The sequence below is a fragment of the Hemitrygon akajei genome, chromosome 12, assembly GCF_048418815.1.
Source record: "Hemitrygon akajei chromosome 12, sHemAka1.3, whole genome shotgun sequence".
Taxonomy (NCBI): domain Eukaryota; kingdom Metazoa; phylum Chordata; class Chondrichthyes; order Myliobatiformes; family Dasyatidae; genus Hemitrygon; species Hemitrygon akajei.
Window position 1 is genome coordinate 26,420,595 of NC_133135.1, and position 23,964 is coordinate 26,444,558.

At 38.7% G+C, this 23,964-nt stretch overlaps 1 protein-coding gene across 3 annotated transcripts in view; it reads right to left on the reverse strand.

The window, feature by feature from the left end:
• Positions 1-23,964, reverse strand: part of plppr5a (phospholipid phosphatase related 5a) — a 200,239-nt gene that overhangs the window by 172,084 nt on the left and 4,191 nt on the right. The window contains exon 1 of one of the 3 annotated variants that reach the window (XM_073062750.1): positions 20,437-20,550. The exons of the other annotated variants lie outside the window; for them this stretch is intronic. Coding sequence (XP_072918851.1) covers positions 20,437-20,442 — 6 coding nt within the window. The 5' untranslated portion in view covers positions 20,443-20,550. Of the gene's footprint in view, positions 1-20,436; positions 20,551-23,964 lie in introns of those variants that run through there. 3 annotated transcript variants of the gene reach the window in all.

The following is a 23,964-nucleotide window of genomic DNA, read 5'->3' on the forward strand; positions in this document are numbered from 1 at the left end:
AAACTAAATAACTAAAATGTGTTTCAATGGAACTAATTTCTAAACACCTACCTGTGTGGAGAATTTAAAGTATCAGTCTTGATCATAGAGTTTGTTACAAATACCAATTATTTAGTTCTGGAAATTACTAGATTTATTCAAATATTTGTATAAAGGTTATCATAAATCATAGTAATTTGGTGGGAGTGTAACTGTCTCAGAGACATATTTCATTGAGATATTTATTTTAAGTTTTTGTCATAAATTCATGATTATTTTATCTTAAAATATTTGATGTTGGGTTTTATTTTAACACAGAGTTTAATGGGGCACATGACCAGAGTTTAATAAAAGCATGACTGTGGTATTATGGGTCAGAACCAACATGGAAGCAGAAAAAGACATATGGCCCTAAAATAATCTTATTCTGCATGTGGTCCAGGAGGCACACAAGGTAATTGTTTTATATTGGGTACAATGTTGTTGATCTGCCTTTATATGGATAGTGTGATACGTTTTTAGTGATGTATTTGATTTCAGCACACTTCTGTTGTGCTAATGTGTTTGGGCCTGTTTATCAGCGGACACTAGCTTGAGAGACCTTAAAAGACTGAAAGATGTATGTTTCAAACCTTTTACGACCTTTATTTTCTTGTAGTCTTAATGGTGTCTACTGAAGAAAGGAAATAAAATAAATCTTCAAGGACATCTGCATGTTGCATGGCCATTATTTCACTGGACTGGTGCAGTTACAGGACCCATATTAGTCCTTGAATACTTTTTCTTTTGAATCCCCATGGAATATGTTGGTAAGTAGGCTTCTTTCACTTTTTTTTCCAAATTGTTCTTGGTCTTTCTTCTCCAGTTCTAAAATGCTCCTATTATTTCTGTCAAAATTACAGGCCTGTCTTTTTACTTCAACTATTTTTTTTGCTGCTTTGCTATATTCTGCTTCTTGCTTTGCCACTCTTTCTTGAAGTCCCTCTAAGGTTCTCACATTTCTGCCAAATTAATTTTCAAATTTCCTCAAAGGCCATAGTAAGCCCTTTTGAGGATACAGAGCACAGTCCTACTGAGGAGCATTGTGGCTGATTTGCATTGGTACCATCCACAGCGGAAATAGCCCCAAGGCCAACTTACTGTAACATCTTTCCAGTCATATTCATTTGATCCATCCTCAAAGTTCTCCATGTCAGAATCAGTACAAGAATCTTGCTTAACATCACTGACATATGTAATGAGTTTTTGTTGTTTTGCGGTAGCAGTACAGTACGTGTAAGTTTCAATAAAATATTTTAAAAATTAAATTAAATAAGTAGTGCCAAAGAAAGCAAAAATAGTGAGGTAGGGTTCATGGGTTCGTTCATTGTCTGTTCAGAAATCTGGTGGTGGAGTGGACAAAGCTATTCCAAAAGTATTGAGTGTGCGGTTTCAGGCTCCTGTGCCTCCTCTTGGATGGTGTAGCAAGAAGAGAGCATGTTATGGGTCATGGCAGTCCATAAAGATGTTCTCTTTGAAGATGTCCTTAATGCTGGGGAGGCTCATGTACATGATGAGGCTGACTGAGTTTCCAAACCTCTGTAGCTTTTTCCAATCCCGTGCAGTGGCCCCTGTGTCCCAGATGAGGATGCAATGAGTTAAGATGCTCGCCACAGTACATTTCTAGAGATATACTTTCAGAGATGCTGAAAACCAGAGACTTGAAACATCTCTGCCAATATGTGAGATTAGCATAGTTTTAAGATTAGTACCTTTAAAATCTGCCTGGTAATCTCTTTCTTACTCCCATAAAACTGCTCACAGGCTCACATATTTTTGGTCATAATGTGGAGCAGATCCTTTGGTTGTTCACTCTCTCCTTTCACCTTCCACTGGAGGAGCTGGCTCTTAGGTTATAGAAATCCAATGTAGTGGGCGGCCGTGTTTCCAAAATGGCATCGTCAGTGACTTAGGGGCTGAACCCAGATTCAAAGCTTTCACTGACATTAACTGATTGTGAAAATCAAATGAATTCTCAAATATTCCAACTAGTTCAGAAACAATTAAAAAATAAAAACGTATAATAAATCAATGAAGAATGCATTTATTTTTTTAACCGCTTAACTACTGGTGGGTGTTTCTGCACATTGATTCCCAGGGTGGCACTCTTTTAAAATAAATAAATAAATAAATAAATAAATAAATTCAAGGGATGTGGACTTTGCATGCCGAGCCAGCATTTAATTTCTCATCTCTAGTTTCTCTTGAGTAGGTAATGTTGAGTTGCCTTCTTGAACAGCAGCAGACCTTGAGGTGATGTTAAAGAAGATGTTCCAGGATATGACCTTGCAGTGGTGATACATTTCCAAGTATGTGTGTGACTTGGAGGGCAACTTCCAGTTGATGGTGTTCCAATGTTTTTGCTGCCCTTGTCCTTTTAGCTGGTAGATTTCCTAGGTTTGGAAGCTACTATCTAAGGAGTTTTGGTACGTTGCTACAGTGTGTCCTGTTTCCATGATGCATTGGTGGTGGAGTAAGGGAATAATTATGTATAGATGTCCATCAAATGAACTTCTTTGTCCAAAAAGATGTCAAGCTTCTGAAGTGTTAAAGCAGACACTTAACCAGTTAAATGGAGAGTACTCCATCACTCTCATGACTTGAACCATTGAAGAGAGTGGACTTTGCAGAGTTAAGAGGCATGTTACTGGTTGCACGATTCCTAACCTCTGACCTGCTTGTGTAGCCACATTAGATAAATGGCTACTCCAGTTCTGTTTCTGGTGAATGACAACTTCTACTATATTGATCATAGCATTTCAGAGATGGTAATATCATTGAATGTCAAAGGATGATTGCTCTCTTGATGGGCACTGTCAATGCCGGAGACCTATATGACACATATATTCTTTGTCACTTGTTAGCCCACTCTTGGATATTTTCTAGGCCTTCCTGCATTTACTTCAATTGGGTTACTTCAATATCTGAGGAGTTGTGTACGATGCTGAACATTTTGTACAATCGGTAAACATCCCTCCTTCTGTCATCTCGATTGACTGAAGGTCATTGAGGAAACTGCTGAAGGTTGGATTTAGGACACGACCATAAGAAATTCCTACAGCGATGACCCGCAGTTGAAATGACTTACCTCCAACCACCACAACCATCTTCCTTTGAGCCAAGTACAATTCCAACCAACGAAGGGATTTTTTTGGCCCAATTCCCATCAATTCAAGTAAAATCAAGGCTGGTTGAAACCACTGTCTATCAAATGTTGCCTTAATATCAATGGTAGATACCATCACTTCACCTCTTGAATTCAGTGGTACAGCTAGGGTCTTTGGTAGCACTAAGGGCCAGGTTCAGTCCTGATCTCAGGTATGGCATTTGCATGCTTTGCCTGTGAGTGCAGAGATTTCCTCTGGGTCCTTGGTTTCCTCCTATAACTCAAAGTTAAGGGTATTGACCAATTTACACTGCCCCTTGTGTGGTTACTCACATAATCTTGGGGATGAGTTGGATTAGTTGATGATAATATGGGGAGAAATAAAACTGAGATTAAAACCATAAAACATCAGAACAGAATTAGGTCATTTGACCCATTGAGTCTGCTCCATCATTTCATCATGACTGAATTATTATTCCTCTCAATCCATTCACTTCCTTTCTCCCCAAAATTCTTGACACACTTACTAATCAAGAACCTATCACCCTCTGCTTTAAATATACCCAATGACTTAATTAACGTAGGATTAGTGTCAATGAATAGCTGATGTTCAACAGATACTTGCTAGATTGAAAAGTCCGTTTCTGTGCTGGATCCCTCTAAATATTTCAAAGGGGCTACAGTACTTGCTGCCTAATCCGAGTGCGGAGAAAGCCATAGTACTCTGCTGTCAAGCTATAGAAGAGCGTCACTAAAGCATAGAATCTGGGGAATGGGAATTAACCATAGTAAAAGGCCTGCCTAGAACATACTTCCACTCAGTTAAGTGCTTAGCATTGAAGTGGAAGATATGGTTCATTACTGAACTTGACTTTATGCAAGTCTGTTAGATCCTGACCTCAACAACTTTCCACAATATCTTCACATTCAGTTTTAACATTTCTAATTTCCATTGCCATGCCTTGGGTCAGGTACCTAATCTGAGGCTTTTTTAGTTATTCTTCTTAGACCTTCTTATTTTCCTGTTCATAAATTTTCAGACAATCAAACATGAAATTATATTTTATCAAGGCCTATTCTTCCAGCAGATTATTGAAGGTATATTAGAAGCACAGACTTAAAAACCATGCAAAGCTATACATTTTGCATTACTGTCTTTTACATTGTTAAATGTCTTGGGGGATTTTTTACAAATTTGTGCATAATATACATATTATGTTTTTCTATTTAAATAAAGTAATAAATTTAAAAGCACAAATTATGTTGCAAGCTTAGAGCAGGATTATTGTTTTTATGTTTCCTGAAGCATGAAATATTACTTTCATCTAATTTGGAAATGTGTTTGCTGCTGGAAATCATAGCTTATGGTTTGAAGCACTTTATTCATGTGAAATAATTGAACACTGTACAGTGTTGTGCATTGGGTTAGCTTATTGTTGGGTAACTCTAGATGGATGGAACTATTTATTACATGAAGTGACATAGAAATTACAACAGTCGCCTAGGCCAACAAATCTGAATTAATGCTCATTCAGATGGATGACAGATAATTTGGATGACAGATCCAAATTAAAGTACTTCCTTTATTTCCACCTTAAAAAGCAGATCCAGGGACTGGGTTTAATCCTGACCTTGGGTGCTGGTATAAACTCCACATCAGCATCTCCAAAATATTTGAGTTTCTTCCTATGTGGGAAATATGTAGCAATATGTGGGACTCTTCATCTCACGTTCTCAATATTTATTTAGTTATTTTTTATGTGCACAGCCGGTTGCCTTTTGCACATGGATTGCCTGTTGTCTTGTGCTGTGCAGTTTTTCATTGACTGTGAATGCCCGCAAGAAGATGAATGTCAGGGTAGTATATAATGACATACATGTACTTGGATAATAAACTTACTTTGAACATCTTCTAGTCATGCTGGTAGGTTAATTGTTGGCCTTAATTTAACCCTTACTATACCTCAATAGCAACAAAGGCATGTTAATGGACATCTATAGAGAGAATACGGTAAGTTGTAGGCACACAGGAAAACAAGATGAACAACAAATAAGATTGCTCTCCTGGGAAAGCATGGACATGATGAGCCAAATGGCATCTTGTGTTATTATAAATTGTATTGGAAACTTTGCATCTTGTCTGATCAGAAATCATCTTAGCCAGGTCCAAGAGTCCACTCTCTGAATGAATTCAGGCAACCTTAGCACAGTTACTCTAGGATATAGTTCCAATTCACAAAAGAACAGGGTTTAGCACAAGCTGCTGCCAAAGTCATTGACACGTGAAATGGCAATTACTCACAAAGCATGCTGTTCGAAGGTGAAACTAAGGCATCAATACAGCTGCAGGCTCCCTGCTAATTCTCACACTATCCTGCTTTGGAAATAATTTGCTGAACTTTCATTACCGGTTCTAAATCCTAGAACTCTCTTCACAACAGTGTGGGAGCACCTTCAGCAGGACGGTAACAATTCCAAGTCACTCAACATCACCCTCAAGGGCTACAAGGCTTAGACAATAAATGCTGACCTTGCCAATGACAATACAGGCCATTCAGCCCACGATGCTATGCTGACCTTTTAACCTAATCTGAGATCAAATTCACCCTTCTTTCCTACATAACCCCCTATTTTTCTTTCATCCATGTGCCTGTTGAAGAGTCTTTTTAACCAGACAGAGAGTCTGTGGAATTCATTGCCACAGATGGCTGCAGAGGCCAATTCACTGGGTATATTTAAAGTGGAATTTGACAGGTGCTTGATTAACAGGGACGAAGGTTATGGGAAGAAGGCAGAAGAATGGGATTGAGAGTGATAATACATCAACCGTAATTGAATAACAGACCAAACTCGATGGGTCAGTTAGCCTGATTCTGCCCCCTTGTCTTATAGTCTAAATGCCCCTAATGCATTGACCCCTGCTATGACCCCTGGCAGTGTATTCCAAGCACTTACCACCCAGTTATAAACCTACCTGTTATCATCCCTATACAGTACTTTCCTCCAATCATTTTAGAAGAATACCCTCTCATATCAGCCATTGACACCCTATGAAAATGAAATAGAAATATCTTCATGTATGGGGCATAAATCCTGATTTCGACCTCTGGCACCAATGGATATATTCCAAGCTGACAGTAAAGGATGTTTTGGACACCAAAGTAATTTGACCAAATCCTGCAAGAGCTGGAGCATGAAATGAGTGGGAGGCTGCCAGCAAGTCCTGTAGTCAGCAGCAGCACTGAGCAGAGTGGACATTTCAGACTGATGTAAAGTCAGCTGTTCAATAAAAAAGGGAGGCTGAGAAAGCACAGAGTGGTTCGCTCACAGTTAATCTTGGAGTGCAGCAATCGTGCGCGAGTGGACTTCAGGGAGGAAGTGGAGCCAGCAGGACCAGCAGAACTTTCTTAACACTAGCCTTTAACTTTTAGTTCAATAATGTCAAATTGGCACCAGATTACATGACGGTGGGGGGAGATGGGGGGGGGGGGGGGAAGAGAGGGGAAGTGAAGGGGAAAATGATCTTATAACACCATATTCTACCTGCTCCACTTCAATAAAATCAGCATTAGTACCTGACCTCCAGCTTGCATCAAACATTTATTTCACATTCGGAAGTCTGAAACATGCTGAAGCTCGATTGGCTGATAGGTGTCAGAGTCATCAACTCTTAGCCAGTACAATTTGATCCAATATGTTTGTGAACGAAATGAATCATAAAATCTACAAGATCTGAGGTTTGAGGTAGTAACATTCAAATGAGTAAACTGTGATAAAATGTTACCTAACCAAAATATTTCATCAGCATCTATTTTTAAAGAAAATAATGCTTCAGAGCACTGCTTTTGCATTGGTATCACTCTGATGGGAAGTCATTGACCTCAAATGATAAACAAATTCAGGGAAAAAAATAGAAAGAATTATACAGAGGATCATCTTTAGATGAACAGGGAAAAGCAAAACACCACAGTTTGAAATGTTAATGTGCATAATCTGCATAGATAATCAATATAATTTACTGTGATTATTCGCATCATCTAACATGTCTGGATCAAAAATGTGATGCACAAAATGTGTTAGCACCAAGTCTTCATTGTATGCTGCTGTGTGTCTCTTGTACTTCAATATTAACCTATTGGCTAGAAATTGAATCACCGCTCTGTTTGATGTGATAAAACATCAATGCATCTAGAGCTGACATGGTGCTGTTCAAGCAATTGAAAATTGGTTAAAGGCCAAGCTGATAGTGGTTTACATGCAGGAAGATGGGTTAACAGGATTCTGCCTATGTTTTCACCAACAGACTAATCTCAATTGACTGGAGTGAATGACCCCTTGCTATGCAGCAGCCTTAAAAAGATGACTTCTCTTAAAGGTCCTCTCAAAGGCCAAACAGCAGCAACAGAGAGACAGGCATGATTAAAAAAAAAAGCTCTCTTTGTCTGTCACATGTCTATAGAATGCACCCTACTGAGCATTGGCACTGCTTCCTCACCATAAGGATGTTTTGGGTGCATGGTAAGGTCAATTGAATCATAGGGTTATAGAAAAGTACAGTACAGAAACTGGCCCTTTGGCTCATCTAGTCTAGTCCCACCAACTTGTACCCAAACGATAGACATCCCCAGCCCCACTATTCATGTACCTATCTAAATGCCTCGTAAACATTGAAGTTGAGTTTGCATGTACCACTTGCACTGTTAGCTCATTCTACAGTCTCATAACGCTCTCAGTGACGATGTTCCCCCCCCCCCCACCCGTGTCTCCCTTAAACATCTCACCTCTCATCCTTAATGCATGACCTCTAGTTGTAGTCCCACCCAACCTCTGTGGAAAAAGTAATACACACAAAATGCTGGAAGAACTCAGCACCCAGGAAGTGTTTTGTGTGGATTACTTGCATTTCCAACATCTGCAGATTTTCTCTTCTTTGTGGAAAAAGCCTGCTTGCATTTACTCTACTTACACCCTCAATTTTGTACACCTCTGTTCAATCTCCCCTCAGTCTTCTATGCTGCAAGGAAGAAAATCCTAATCTATTCAATCTTTCATTATAACTCACATTCTCCAATTCCCAGAAACATCCTAATGAATTTTCTCTGCATTGTTTCAAACTTATTTATATTTTTCCTGTAGGCAGTTGACTAAAACTGCACACAATACTCCAGATTAGGTTTCATCAACATCTTATACAACTTGAAAATAACATCCCAACTCCTTCACTCAATACTTTGATTATGAAGGCCGATGTGCCAAAAGCTTTCTTTACATCCCTATCTACCTGTGCTTCAACTTTCAATGTATTCCCAGATCCCTTTGTTCTACCACATTCCTCAGTGCCCTACCATTCACTGTTCAAGACCTACCCTGGTTGGTCCTACCAAAGTGCAATACCTCACACTTGTCTGCATTAAATTCCATTTGCCACTTTTCAGCCCATTTTTCCAGCTGGTCCAGATCCTGCTGCAAGCTCTGTTAGTCTTTCTTGTTGTCCACTACACCACCAATCATGGTGTTATCTGCAAAGTTACCTTTTTATAACCACATTGACATCTATATCAATGATCTGGATGATAAACAACAACAGATCCAGCATCGTTCCCTGTGACTCTCCACTAGTCACAGTCCTCCAGTCAGAGAGGCAACCATCTACTACCACTTTCCGGCTTCTCTCACAAAGACAATGTCCAAATCAATTTACTACCTCATCCTGAATGCCAAGTAAATGAACCTTCCTGTCTAACCTCTTATGCAGAACCTTTCCAAATGGCTTGTTAAAGTCCATATAGACAACATCCACTCCCTTGGCTTCATCCACTTTCCTGGTAACTTCCACAAAATGTGATTGGCTAGACCAAATGTACCATGCCAGCTAAATAAGGCATGTCATATAAAACTTTCATCTTTCTATTGCTGCGACTTACAGGGAACAGGACAAAAATCCTCCAGAGTCCTTTGTGTATCAATGCTCCTTGGTACCTTTTGCTCTATGTGTCCTACTCCTATCACTTCCCAAAATGCATCACCTCACATTAGTAGAGATTAAATCCCATCTGTTAATGGTCTATCTGATCCACAGCTTGATTTGAAGCCTTAATCAATCTTCCTGTCACGGTCCCGACCATTAATTCCCCATTTTCTCCTAATTCCCTTTGATGGCAGCACACCTGGTTTTCATCAAGACCTACAGCATAAGAACCCTTGCTTTGCAACCACTAGTTGCCAAATCGTTGGTTCTGCCTGTGTGGTAATTAACGTTTCCCGGCCACTTAGGACTATGTTCTAAGTTTTGCTTCAGTACTGAGAATTACCTGTGAAGCTCCGTCTCTCTGTGTCAAGCCTTTTAAGTTTTACATCAGCACTGAGGTTTACCTGTGTAACTCCATCTCTCCATGCTAAGAAAATTTTTTTATCTGCCACTTCTCTTTCTATGCTCCATGTTCTACCCATCTCCTGCCTTCCTGCACACTCCTGTTTGCCATTCAACGCTCACACCCACGTCTACATCCTAACACAATCTCTGTGCCTGTGTCCTGCACTTGGTTTCACCTCGTTTGTTGCAACACTTCCTGGATGTCCACAACCTCACCAAATTTTGTATTATTCACAAAATTAATAATAATTCCTATATCCATATCCAATTGTTAACCAATAATTACAAACACCAAGGAATCTGGCACTGAACCCTGTGGTACATCACTAGTCAGACTTCTAAACATATAATCTTTCCACCACAATGCTCTGCCTTGTATTACAAAGCTAATTTTGGACTCCATGCAGCTCAACCTTCAGGATCATCCTATCAGATAGGATCTTGCCTAAAATTCATTTCAGTAATGTCTACCAACCTGCATTCATCCTTCTAAACAACCTCTGGAAAGTACTTAAATTGGTGAGACACAATTGTTCCTGCACTAAGCTATGCTGACCATCTCTAATCAGTACTTGTCTTTCCAAGTGTAAATTTTAAAATGCACTCTTCATTGAACAGAGCTGTTGGTGGAAACATTTTACAGAACTTTGTCACAGTGTTATACAATAGTGTTTATATTTTAGGGTTCCTTAAGGTTGTTATAGCTGGCGGTGGTAATGTGGACAAGTTCCCACTACCTATTAAATTTGCCCAATGGCGTGCACCTCAAATTGTCTCTGACAACCAAGTTCAGCTCCTGCCTTTCACATGTAGCTTTGCCACTAAGCCTGGCTGAATCAATTCTATTGACAGAAAAAGGGGTTATGGTGGGTTACCAGTCACTTCAGACAGATGGGACTCATCAGCTGTGGTTGGTAGCTCATCTAGGAGAAAGAAAACTCGGATCTCAAACCTCCACTACCTTGCAACTATACCCGCTTATGGGGAATGCTATGGGACTAAAACCAGAGGGAAAAGTCCAGAACTGTAGTCCCTATGGCAGCTCTACATTGAGTCCAATGCTGACTGGCACTCCTGCTACGCTGCTGGTACCAAACTGTATCGGTCTCTGCCATTGATAATGAGAGGCATTGATCATGTGGATAGAAACATAGAAAACCTACAGCACAATACAGGCCCTTTGGTCCACAAAGTTGTGCTGAACATGTCCCTACCTTAGAAATTACTAGGCTTACCTATAGGCCTTTATTTTTCTAAGCTCCATGTGTCTATCCAAAAGTCTGTTAAAAGACCCTATCGTATCTGCCTCCACTACCGTTGCCGGCAGCCTATTCCACGCATTCCCCACTCTCTGTGTAAAAAAAAAACTTAACCCGACATTTCCTCTGTACCTACTCCCCAGCACCTTAAACCTGTGTCCTCCTATGGCAACCATTTCAGCCCTGGGAAAAAGCCTCTGACTATCCACACAATCAATGCCCCTCATCATCTTGTACACCTCTATCAGGTCACCTCTCATCCTCCTTCGCTCCAAGGAGAAAAGGCCGAGTGCACTCAACCTGTTTTCATAAGGCATGCTCCCCAATCCAGGTAATATCCTTGTAAATCTCCTCTGCACCCTTTCTATGGCTTCCACATTCTTCCTGTAGTGAGGTGACCAAAACTGAACACAGTACTCCACGTGGGGTCTGACCAGGGTCCTATATAGCTGTAACATTACCCCTCAGCTCCTAAATTCAATTCCACGATTGATGATGGCCAATACACTGTATGCCTTCTTAACCATAGAGTCAACCTGCGCAGCTGCTTTGAGCACCCTATGGACTTGGACCTCAAGATCCCCCTGATCTTCCACACTGCCAAGAGTCTTACCATTAATACTATATTCTGCCATCATATTTGACCTACCAAGATGAACCACTTCACACTTAGCTGGGTTGAACTCCATCTGCCACTTCTCAGCCCAGTTTTGCATCCTATCACTCTGACAGCCCTCCACACTATTTACAACACCTCCAACCTTTGTGTTATCAGCAAATTACTAACCCATCCCTCCACTTCCTCATCCAGGTCATTTATAACAATCACGAAGAGTAAAGGTTCCAGAACAGATCTTTGAGGCACACCACTGGTTACTGACCTCCATGCAGAATATTACCCATCTACAACCACTCTTTGCCTTCTGTGGGCAAGCCAGTTCTGCATCCACAAAGCAATGTCCCCTTGGATCCCATGCCTCCTTACTTTCTAAATAAGCCCTGCATGGGGTACCTTATCAAGTGTCTTGCTGAAATCCATATACACCACATTTACTGCTCCTCCTTCAATGTGTTTTGTTGCATCCTTAAAAAATTCAATCAGGCTCGTAAGGCACCACCTGCCCCTTACAAAGCTATGCTGACTATTCCTAATCATATTATACCTCTCCAAATGTTCATAAATCCTGCCTCTCAGAATCTTCTCCATCAATTTACCAACCACTGAAGTAAGGCTCACTGCTCTAAAATTTCCTGGGCTATCTCTTCTTCCTTTCTTGAATAAAGGAACAATAACCACAATCCTCCAATCCTATGTGGATAGCCAGGGGCTTTTTTCCCCAGGGTTGAAATGGCTAACACGAGGGGGTATAGTTTTAAGGTGCTTGGAAGTAGGTACAAGGGGGATGTCAGATGCAAGTTTTTCTACTCAGAGAATAGTGGGCGTGTGGAATACACTGCTAGTGGAGGTGGTAGAGGCAGATACAATAGGGTATTTTAAGAGACTCTTAAAAAAAGTACACGGAGCTTAGAAAAAGAGGGCTATGTGCTAGGGAAATTCTAGGCAGCTTCTGGAGTAGGTTACATGGTCAGCACAACAGTGTGGGCCAAAGGGCCTGTAATGTGCTGTAGATTTCTATTTTTCTATGTTCCTTTGGGTTCATCAGATACGTGGAGCAGAGGTGATTGCTACATGGGCAACAGCTTGCTCTCCATATCGTACCACCCAGGCTTGTATATCTAGACAGCTAGGATGCAATATCCATGATCAACTCGTTATATATTGAGGCACTTTATTGAGTGGAAGGCACTATGAGATAATGTAAGCATGTAAAATTCAGATCAGCACCTCTTCCGTTTCTTATCCTCTTTAGCCCTGTAATATCTTTCTTTCACTGCATATTCAAATTCTCTTTTGAATTTAGTATTCACTCTTATTTTTCAACCCCTCAAGCAGAGCTGTCTTGAAAATCAACACATCTCCACTCTCCATTTACTGAACATGGGGCTTTGTTTCTCTAACATGCTTCAAGCATAATTTTAAGATTTACATACACATGTTAGGCACACTGCCCTCATCTCTCCTATGTTACTTCAAACAGCATGACAGGTTTGCCCAACATGAATTGCCTTTAAGGAATCTGTGCTGACTAATTTATCCACTCATGCTTTGTTCAAATGGCAAACTGCTTTGTCCCAGAATGTCACCTTCAATTGTCTCCCATCACTGATGTTAAGATAAATCGGTCTTTGAAACCCTAAACGAAGTGTAATCTATGGGCAGTTAGAAAGTCATTGTTAGAGTCTACACAATTCCTACTCTTACTTCCCAAAACAAATATCATTTTCATAGTATCTTTATCCCTCTTTTTCTCTTTTATCAAAGTCTCCTCAATTAAACAAAGTTCTCTGGACTATTGTGAGTTTTACCATTGTAGTAAGCCTTTTTTGTCTCTCAGGTTTTGTAATGGGTTTAGTATTGTCGTGTTTATCAAGATACAACAAGAATCTACCATTCAGACAGATTATTCCAAACATAAATACATCAAGAAAACAATGACAATGAAGAATATAGTGCAACAATTACAGTGAGAGTGCAGTGTGGTAGCAAATAAAAGCCCCGATGATGTAGATTGAAGATTAAGTATTCATCTTTTTTTCACCTAGTGGACTCTGGCAACAAATAGCCCTCATTAGGGAAAGTGCCTAGTTGGACCTTAACCACTTTACTTGAAAAGACTCCCATTCCTCAAGTGTGCAATTGCTTTGCATTTTTTATTTCATACTTCTAGCCAGTCTTTTGGCAAGAAGACATGATTGGACCTTCAATGATTATCACAGGAAAGCAGCATCCATTATCAGGGATGCCCATCACTCAGGACCTGCCCTCTTCGCACTGCTGCCATCAAGGTGGAGGTACCAAAGTGTTGGGATGCCCACCACCAGGTTCAGGAACAGTTACTACCCCTCAACCATTAGGCTCTTGAACCAAAAGTGATAACTTCATTCAACTTCACTTGCCACATGATCGAAATTTTCCCACAACATACGGACTCGCTTTCAAGAATACTTTATCTCATGCTTTCAATATTTATTACTTATTTATTTTTTTATTATTTTCTCTTCTTTTTGTATTTGCACAGTTCAGCACTCCGACTGAATGCCCTAGTAGGGCAATCTTTCTTGATTCTGTTATAGTTATTATTCTATAGATTTGATGATTATGCCCACAATAAAATGAATCTCAGGGTTGTATATGGTGACATGTATGTACTTTGATAATAAACTTTACTTTGAACTTTTGCTCCTTTCTATAATTAATCTAACCATGGTGACACTGTGATTATAGTCATAAACACTCTTTCAAAGAAACATTCACAAGCTACTCTAGTTCATTCTCTGTCCTGCTCATTTCTTTTGTCACAGTCCTGAATCTACAGAAAATTGAGTATGCTCTCTTATGCATATTTCAAGATTTAAATCCTCTCATTACTTTTTGTGTTATCCATAACTGTAGTCCATTTCAATACCTGCAAGTTATCACAATTTACAAAAGCAATGGGTTTCTGAAAAACATAGGCTATATTTCATAAACCAGAAAGACTGGATGAAATGAATATAGGTAATTTGATGATGGCATTTAATTACACAGAGAGCGGTATGGTATTCAATCTAGTTAGAAGTAGATTTACAAGACAAGGAAATGCACCTCAAAAATATAAAAGAACAATTATACAAACAGTAGTTTTGGAAGTTGAGGAACAGTTTTACTACCACTAATATAAATACTGTTCCTTATTTCTAAATAATAGAAAATTATCATAACTCTACCATGTTTTATTTGTTTCTTGGATCAATATTCTTACTTCACTTCTTCATTCTGTGTTCCTCATAGTCTGCAATATTAAATCCTGAATCATCTTTGAGAACAATTTCTTATACTACCTCTTGAGAGGTAGGTGGAGCTAGAAGGGGGCATGGGAATGCCTAGGTAAGTAGGATTAAGAAAAACCATAAGACATTCTATACATATGTGAAGAGGATGACTAGAGTGAGGGGAGGGTCAAGCAAGGATAGAAGACAAAACCTGGAGTCAGAGGTAGGGGAGTCCCCCACCATGGGAAATATCCTTTCCACATCTACTCTGTCTAGGCCTTTCAACATTCAAAAGGTTTCAATGAGATCCCCCCTCATCTTTCTAAATTCTAACAAGTACAGACCTAAAGCTATCAAACGCTCCTCATATGATAACCCTTTCATTCCTGGAATAATCCTTGTGAACCTCCTCTGAACCCTCTCCAATGCCAGCACATCTTTTCTTAGATGAAGAGTCCAAAACTGTTCACAATAATCAAGGTGAGGCCTCACCACGGTCTTATAAAGCCTCAGTATCACATTCCTGCTCTTGTACTCTAAACATCTTGAAATGAATGCCAACATTGCATTTGCCTTCCTCCCCACCAACTCTACCTGCAAATTAACCTTTAGGGTGTTCTACACAAGGACTCCCAAGTCTTTACATCTCAGATTTTTGGATTTTCTCCCCAATTAGAAAATGGTCTGCACATTTATTTCTTCTACTGAAGAGCATGAGCATGTATTTTCCAACATTGTATTTCACTTGCCACTTTGTTGCCCATCCTCCTAATCTGCCCAAGTTCTTCTGCAGCCTGTATGTTTCCTGAACACTACTTGCCCCTCCACCAATCTTCATATAATCTGAAAACCTAGCAACAAAGTCATCTATTCCATCATCTAAATCATTGATGTACAGCATAAAAAGAACACCAACCCCTGTGGAACACCACTAATCACTGGCAGCCAACCAGAAAAGGGTCCTTTTATTCCACTCACTGCCTCCTACCAATCAACCAATGCTCTAATCATGCCAGTAACTTTCCTGTAATACCATGTACTCTTAATTTGGTAAGCATTCTCATGTTTGGCACCTTGTCAAAGGCCTTCTGGAAGTCCAAATATACAACATCTACTACATCCCCTTTATCTATCCTACTTGTAATCTCCTCAAAGAATTCCAACAGGCTTGTCAGGCAAAATGTTCCCTTACGGAAACCATGCAGACTTTGTCCTATCTTGTCCTATGTCACCAAGTACTCCATAGCCTCATCCTCAACAATTGACTCCAAGATCTTCCCAACCACTGAGGTCAGGTTAACTGGTCTATAATTTCCTTTTTGCTGTCTTCCTCCTTTCTTAAAGAGTGGAATGACATTTTCTTCCGGTCTCCTGATATTTGCCTCCTATCACCTGATAATACCTGGATTGGAGATAGAGACCATAAGGATAGTTTGAGTGAATTAGGACTTCTCTTTGGAGTGAAGGAGGTTGAGAGGTGACCTACTAGAGATATACATGATTATAAGAGCAATAGATAAAGTGGACAGCCAAAGACTTTTTTCCCCAGAGCAGAAATGGCAAATACGAGGGTGCATAGTTTTACGGTTACAGGAGGAAAGTATAGGGGGATGACAGAGGTAGAATGTTCTTTCCACAAATGACAAGTGGTTTTTACACAGAGTGGTAGGTGCATGGAATGAGCCACTGGGGTGGTGGTACAGTCATCTACAATAGGGACATTTAAGAAACTAGGTGAGCCCATGGATGATGGGGAAATGAAGGGCTATGTGGAAGGGACGCATTATATTCAGAGGGTTTAAGAGTTCAGAGTTCAATTCTGGCACCGTTCTGTCAGGAGTCTCCATACATCCACACCATAGAAAACATGGTCTTTCCCTGGGTGATCCGATTTCCTCCCACAGTCCAAAGACTTAATGGGTAGGTTAATTGTCTTGTGATTAGATTAGGGTTAAACGGGGTTGTGGGCTCAAAGGGGCTGAAAAAGCCTACTCCGTGCTGTATCGCTAAATAAAAACAAATGACTGGGAGTATTTTAGAAAATGCAGGGTCAGTTCATTGCAGAGAAGCAGCACATTCGAAGTGGAGGATGAGGCAACCATGGATAAGAAGGGAAGTCAAAGACAGCATAAAAACAGAAGAGCGGGTATACGATATAGCAAAATATAATGGGAAGTTAGAGGATTGGCAAGCTTTTTAAAAAAAAACAGCAGAAGATAACTATAAAAACAATGACAGAGATGAAATATGAAATAAGGCAAGGTAGCCAACAATATAAAATAGGACATCAATAGTTTTTTTTTTCCAGACACATAAAGAGTAAATGAATGTTGAGAGTGTACACCAGACGACCAGAAAAAGATGCTGGTGAGGTAACAATGAGAAATAAAGAAGTGGCGGATGAACTGCGTAGGTATTTTATGCAAGTCTTCATTGTGGAAAACACCAGCAGCATGTCAGATATTTGAGTGTCATGGGGCAGAATTGAGTGTATTCACCATTACTAAGGGGAAGCTAAATGGTCTGAAAGCGCAGCAGTTAAGTCACCTGGACCAAACAGACTACACCCCAGGGTTCTCAAAGTGGGAACTAAAGAGATTGTGGATGCATTAGTACTGATCTTTCAAGAATCCCTAAATGCTGGAATGTTTCCAGAGGACTGGAATAATCACAATGTCAAAAGATTAGCTAATAGTCAGAGGAAAAGTGTTGGAATAAAGAAGGGATTTTCTGATTGGCTCCTAGTGACTAGTGATGTTCTGCTACTTTGGTGTTGGGTTCATTATTTTTTTACATTATATGTTAATGATTTGGATAATGGAATTGATGGCTCTATACTCAAGTTTACAGATAATAGAGATAGATGAAGGGGCAGGCAGTGTTGAGGAAGCAGGAAGTCTGCAGAAGTATGTGCAAATTAGGAGAATGGGTGAAGAAGTGGAAGATGGAATACAGCGTAGGAAAAGGTATGGTCATGCATTTGGGTAGAAGGAATAAAGGCATAGACTATTTTCTGAATGGGGAGAAAATTCAGAAATCGGAGGTGTAAAGGGACTTGGGAGTTCCAGTGTAGGATTCTCGAAAGGTCAACTTGTAGGTTGAGTGTATAATAAGTAAATGCAATGTTAGCATTCATTTTGAGAGGACTAGAATATAAAAGGATGCAATGCTGAGGCTTTCTAAGGCATTGATGAGACCACATTTGGCGTACTGCAAGCAATGTTTGGCCCTATATCTAAGGAAGGGTGTGTTGCCGTTAGAGAGGGTCCAGAAGAAGTTTACAAGAAGAATCCATGAATAGTCAAGGGGTTAACATATGGGGAGTGTTTGATGGCTCTGGGTTTGCATTGAACGGAGTTTAGAAGAAAAAAGGAGGGATCACATCGAAGCCTAGCAAATATTGAGAAGCCTGGATAGACTGGTCATGGAGATAATGTTTTCAATAGTGGGAGAGTCTAGGACCAGATAGCACACAGAATAGAAAGACATCCATTGTGAACAGAGTTGAGGAGAAAATCCTTTAACTAGATGGTGGTGAATCTGTAGAATTCATTACCTTTGATGGCTGTAGTTAATTGAAAGTAATTGGGTAATTTAAAGCCAAGTTTGATGTGATCTTGATTATTAAGAGCATTACAAGTTACAGAGAAAAGGCAAGAGAATGGGGTTGAGAGAGAAAATAAATTAGCCATGATCGAATGGCAGAGCAAACTCATTGGGCTGAATGGCCTAATTCTGCTGCTATGTGTATGGAAAAACCCTTGGGCTGCAATAAAAGATGCATGTAAGCTTGTTAATTATTGTCCGATTCTTCTCCTGTAAACACAATGGAATATTTTCTTCTATTAAGGGCAACAGTTTTTGTTGCTATCCATAAGCTCGGAACTAAATGCTATCATTATAGACCCTTTTCTGGTATGAAAGACTATGACAATCTTTTGAATAGTGCTGCAAAAGATATTTTGACTACAGCTAATAACATCAGGTGCTGTTTCACTTGAGTTATGATGCAGGTTGGTTCAGCATTTTATGGATTTAATGGAATTTTATTGATTATGGAATGCTAAAATATAATTGCTGGCCCTTTTCTAAAAAAGTACACATTATCTTTATCCTCCACATTTACGTTTGAATGAAGTATTTGTCAGACATCATTTATAAGAGAATCAGCGGCTCTGTGGGATGTTGTGATGATGATGCTTCTCCAGAGGTTGAGCCTTAGGCTGATATTTGCAAAATATTTAAATAAATAAAACAGGCATAAGAATTAGAAATGAGCAGTCTGATTGCATCATCACAAAAGTGTTTACTGAAAAGTAAACATTCTGCTACAGTATTAGTCATAAATCCAATTCATCTGAATAATTTTTATAAAATGTTTTTGCACAGGCAAACAGCTGACCTGGGTAGTTAAGGAGTTAAATTGGAAGGAATTATAACTCTGGCAACTTGGAGTTGTCTTTTGTTAATAGGAATTCCAGTCTTTCTTAAATTGACTGAATATACAAAAGTTGATGCAATTAACTGTGTCATAAAGAAGTCCTGTATAAATATTCTTGCCATGTTGATTATATAAAACCTTCAATTTTATTGCCTACATGCAGTAATTATGCAACAATTTGGGACTACCTACAATTCATTTGACAAACGTGGTTTCTGATTTGCTAGTTGCAAGCAACTAATTCCTCAACAGCCAAAACAGCCACACTATTCTGACATTTTACTAAAAAAATAAATTTTCTCATCCACTTCCCTTCCCTAATTAAAAGCAAGCATTGTTAAATAAGACAGTACCTCAAGTCATTTGTTACCCAAGGAAATAAACATGTTTACCATTGCATGATGGTTTGTTCTTAAACAGTTAAAATACATGTTGAATGTTAGTAAATTTAAAAAAAAATCATGAACAGTATAGATTGTAAACATTTAAATATAACCATAACCAAAATACTGAAAAGCAACATCATTTTAAGATTGTGGCTAAGGAGCTTTCTTAATCAACAAATACGTTTGTGTGTAAAATGGAAGATTTCACTAATGATACAAAACCACAAAACATAGGAGCAGAATTAGGTGATTACGTCCATCAAGTCTGCTCCAAAACTCAATCAGAGCTGATTTATTATCCCTTTCAACCCCATTCACCTGCCTTCACCCTGTAAACTTTGACACCCTTACTAAACAAGAACTTATCAACCTCTGCTTTAAATATACCTAATGGCTTGGCCTGAGCAGCCATCTGCGAAAATGTATTACATAGATTCACCAAAAAGAATTTCCTGTTCATCTTTGTTCCAAACAGATGCCTTTCTATTCTGAAGCTCTGGCCAGTGGTCCTAGACTCCTCCACTATAGAATAGCATCAATGCTGTATTGAGCTATTTTTAAAAAATATTTTCATTTGTTGAAGATTTTCAACAATGCAATAAACTCATATCTTCATTCATGCCAACAAATAAAAATTCAGTACAAGGAGAATATTTTAAATAACATTCAATTTTAAGTGTACTCTGAGCATATAAATGGTATTAATTCTACTGGAAGAACTTAATGGCAGTGCTGAAATGATCAAAACATATGTGGGAAAATACAGCAGTTGGAAACAACACAATGCATCAGAGCTTATTTCAAACGGTACATTAAAGGCCGACTGTTTTCAGCAAACAAAGAATATCACTCTAGTAACAACACATTCTTCATATCCAAACCAAGATAATTTTCATTGTAATTTGATGATATTAGGACACATCCTCACATACTATTTTGCTTATCAACAGAAATTGCAAAAACATAAGCAAAATTCATACCAACATTTGCCTATTCGTCCTCTATTGATGCATCCCCATGAAAGCAATCAAAAATACTCCATTACTTGGTGCCCTTGGGAGTATGGAAATAGATCTTCTGCTTTACCATTGCAGTCCATGTTGTGCTCTCACAACAATGAATATGACACTAATTAAGCGGGCTACTTTGCTTAAAATGGCATTTAACTGCTTAAGTGTTGTTGCAACTGTACTCATTAAGGCAAGTGTTCAATATATGATAAAGTGCACTATTGTAAGTTAGTAACTTAAGTAAATGCACACAGAGTGTATGCAAAGGATACAGGACAGTGGTACTTCTCTGTATATATAGAGAGTAAGGTCAATTTCAAACCTTGGATAAGACCATAAAGAATAGGAGAAGAATTAGGCCATTTGGCCCATTAAGTCTGCTCCACTATTGGGGCTGATGAGCCCTAATGTCCTGCCTTCTCCCTGTACCCCTACATGCCCAGACTAATCAAAAATCAATTAATCTCTGCCTTAAATATACCCAATGACTTGGCCTCTATAGACACCTATGGTAATGAATTCCACAGATTTACCACTCCCTGGCCAAATAAGTTGGTCCTCTTCACTATTCTAAAAGGACACACTTCTATTTTGTAAGTAGTCTACTTACGGATAACTCTGTAGCTTGAGGAAGATCACACCTAATAGCAGGATTGAGTTCAGCTGGTGTATATGTAATTAACTGCATTCCTGGATTTAGCCAATGGAGATCTTAATTGAAACAGCCATCTGATTTCAATGTGGTTGGCTGGGCAAACAAATCAAAGTAATCTTATTATCAAAAGTATATATATGCTCCCTTATACTACATATAAGATGTTTTATTTGAGGTATTTATTGGAAAATAAAGAAATACAATAGAGTTTTTAATTTTTTTTTAGCTAAACAAAGATATCAGATAGAGAGGGAATTATCATGAAAGAGAATAGCCAAAATAGAGGGTAAATGTAATGAGAGGAGCAAGATATGAAGATGTAAAGGGAGATAGGGTCTCTTATTTAATTGCTTATAGCAGAGACTATACCAGTAGAGTAGTATTTAGTAGTGTAAATGCTGTCTGACTCTGGACTACTTTCTTCAGACAACCAGTACTATCCCATATTTTAATGATTGAAAATGGGGGAAAGCATAAACAGTCTGCATGTTTTCTTTGGAGTTGACTTCCACTTGAGAACTGGACTGGATTGGCAAACTTCATGGCCTGAATAGAGCTCTACCGTAGATGGCCAATAATTCTCAAAAACTAACTTTCTTTGAGTGTCTAACCCATCCTTAGAAACTAACAGGATGTCTTGAAAATGACATCCAACAGAAAGTATGCCATTTACTTCTTGGCTTGCCCAAGAGTTGTAAAAGCATTAAAGAGTTATAAGGACAGTTACACCTTTTAGAAAAAAGCTATTTTGAAATCTGCACAGATGCTGAAGAGTTCAGAAACATGTCTAAATGATTTTCTGGTTACCTGCAACCTTTCAGCAAATTAGCAATGAGGTTATGCCATTGATTATCAAGGGTCGTTATTCTGACCATATCTTATGAAAGGCAGACATTGGCTATTATATGGATGGTTAGAATATGGAAAGTATACACTTTATGGTTGTATGTTATCTTTTTTATCTGGATGTGTGCATTGTGTGCTTTATTACTTGAGCTGAACTTTGTACAAAGAAAATCGTTACTTCTGAACTTGGGAAAGGGGACAGGACATTAAGTAAATAGCTGAAGAGTGTATTAATACCCTGCCTTGAGGAACTGGGCCAAGATGACCCTGACATGGCTAGTTGCCAAAACTATATTGACGGCAGGTGTTAATCCTGTCAATTGCCTTAGTATTATATTCCATCAAAACTAATTTAGGTCTGTTGAAAAAATATTTGTTTGTTTTTAATCAATGAAAGGCTAAGCAGAAGACCAATATATAGTGGGAAAAATTTCTAAGAATCTCTTTCTGACCAGCATTATACAGCAGGCTGGAAAGCTTGAAGGAGGCCAGAAAGTAAACGTTATTTTCATGTTATTCTCTATAGGCTACTAATCATCAGTAAGCAGTGTGCATGATTTCAATGTAGTAAATCTTCAGTCAGCTAACCTTGTCAACAGCAACTCAACATAATAGGATGATGGTGGTGTGCTAATGACAGGAAGGGATATGCATAGTCATGAATGTTGAGGAGCCCTGGAAGTATCCTAGATATTTCAGACTTCCTATATGAAAATAAAAGCCTACTCAAATACTGGGAAATATAAACAGAAAATTATTGCAGAGCTTTATCCAGATAAATAGAAGAAAACCAATAAGCTGGTCAAAAAGGAAGCATGAAAACTATTTCAAGGAATATCAAACATCGGGAAGGGGGTACAGGAGCTATAGGACCCATACCACCAGGTTCAAGAACAGTTATTACCCTTCAATCATCGGGGTCCTGAACTAGTGTGGACAACTTCACTCACCTCAAACGCACTGATTCCACAACCAAAGACAATAGACAATAGGTGCAGAAGTAGACCATTCGGCCCTTTGAGCCTGCACCGAAGGATTCAGTTTCAAGAACTATGCCCTGTGTTCTCAGTATTATCTATTTACTTATTTATTTTCTTTTATTTGCACCAGTTTTCTTCTTTTGTACATGGGTTGTTTGTCAGTCTTGTTTGTGTAGTTTTTCATTGATCCTGTTGTATTTCTTTGTTTTACTGTGAATGCCTGCAAGAAAGTGAATCTCATATGGTGAAATATACTTACTTTGGTAATAATTTTACTTTGAACTTTGAAAATTAACAGCAAATGTCAATGTAATCTATTCCAGCCCCATAATTTGGCTGCATTTCTTTTAGCGATGTTAGAGGTACTATATTAATGGACATACAGTTATTGATGGGTTATGATAAGTAGAATTCCCACTGAATCTATGTTATGAAATTAATCTTTCACCAGATATTTTATTGACGTGTATGAAGGAATAGAGACTTGTGTATTCAATTATGCAGTTAACAAAAAGAACCATAGTAAGTGTGTGAATGATATTTATAACTATCAAAGGAAGAATGAAAGTCAAAGAGACTTAGAGAAATATGAAGTATAGAGTTGATTAAACAATGGTTAAACGTGTTGTTATGTACTGTACAAATAGAGAAAGGTAAATCAGACCATCTACTCAATAGTAACAAACTGAGGCATGGTGAAGGAAAGGCTTTAGTTGTCCATTGATATAAATCAACAAATGAAGGTTAGTCTTTATTTCATTGTGTCTTTGTCTATTTCCATCTGTAGCGTTTGGGCATTGAACTTGGTAAATAATCATATTGTAATGTGAATGGGTACATTATAATTTTATTATGATTATAAAAGTGTTTAAAGTGTTAAAATATAAGGGAAAATTGCATGGGTTTGCTTTTGGATCCAAATTAAACTTTTGAAATTATAAAATGCAAATTAATTAATTAAGTGGATATGGAGAAACAGAGACTGAATTGCAGAGAAAAGTCCACTGTAAATCTTAT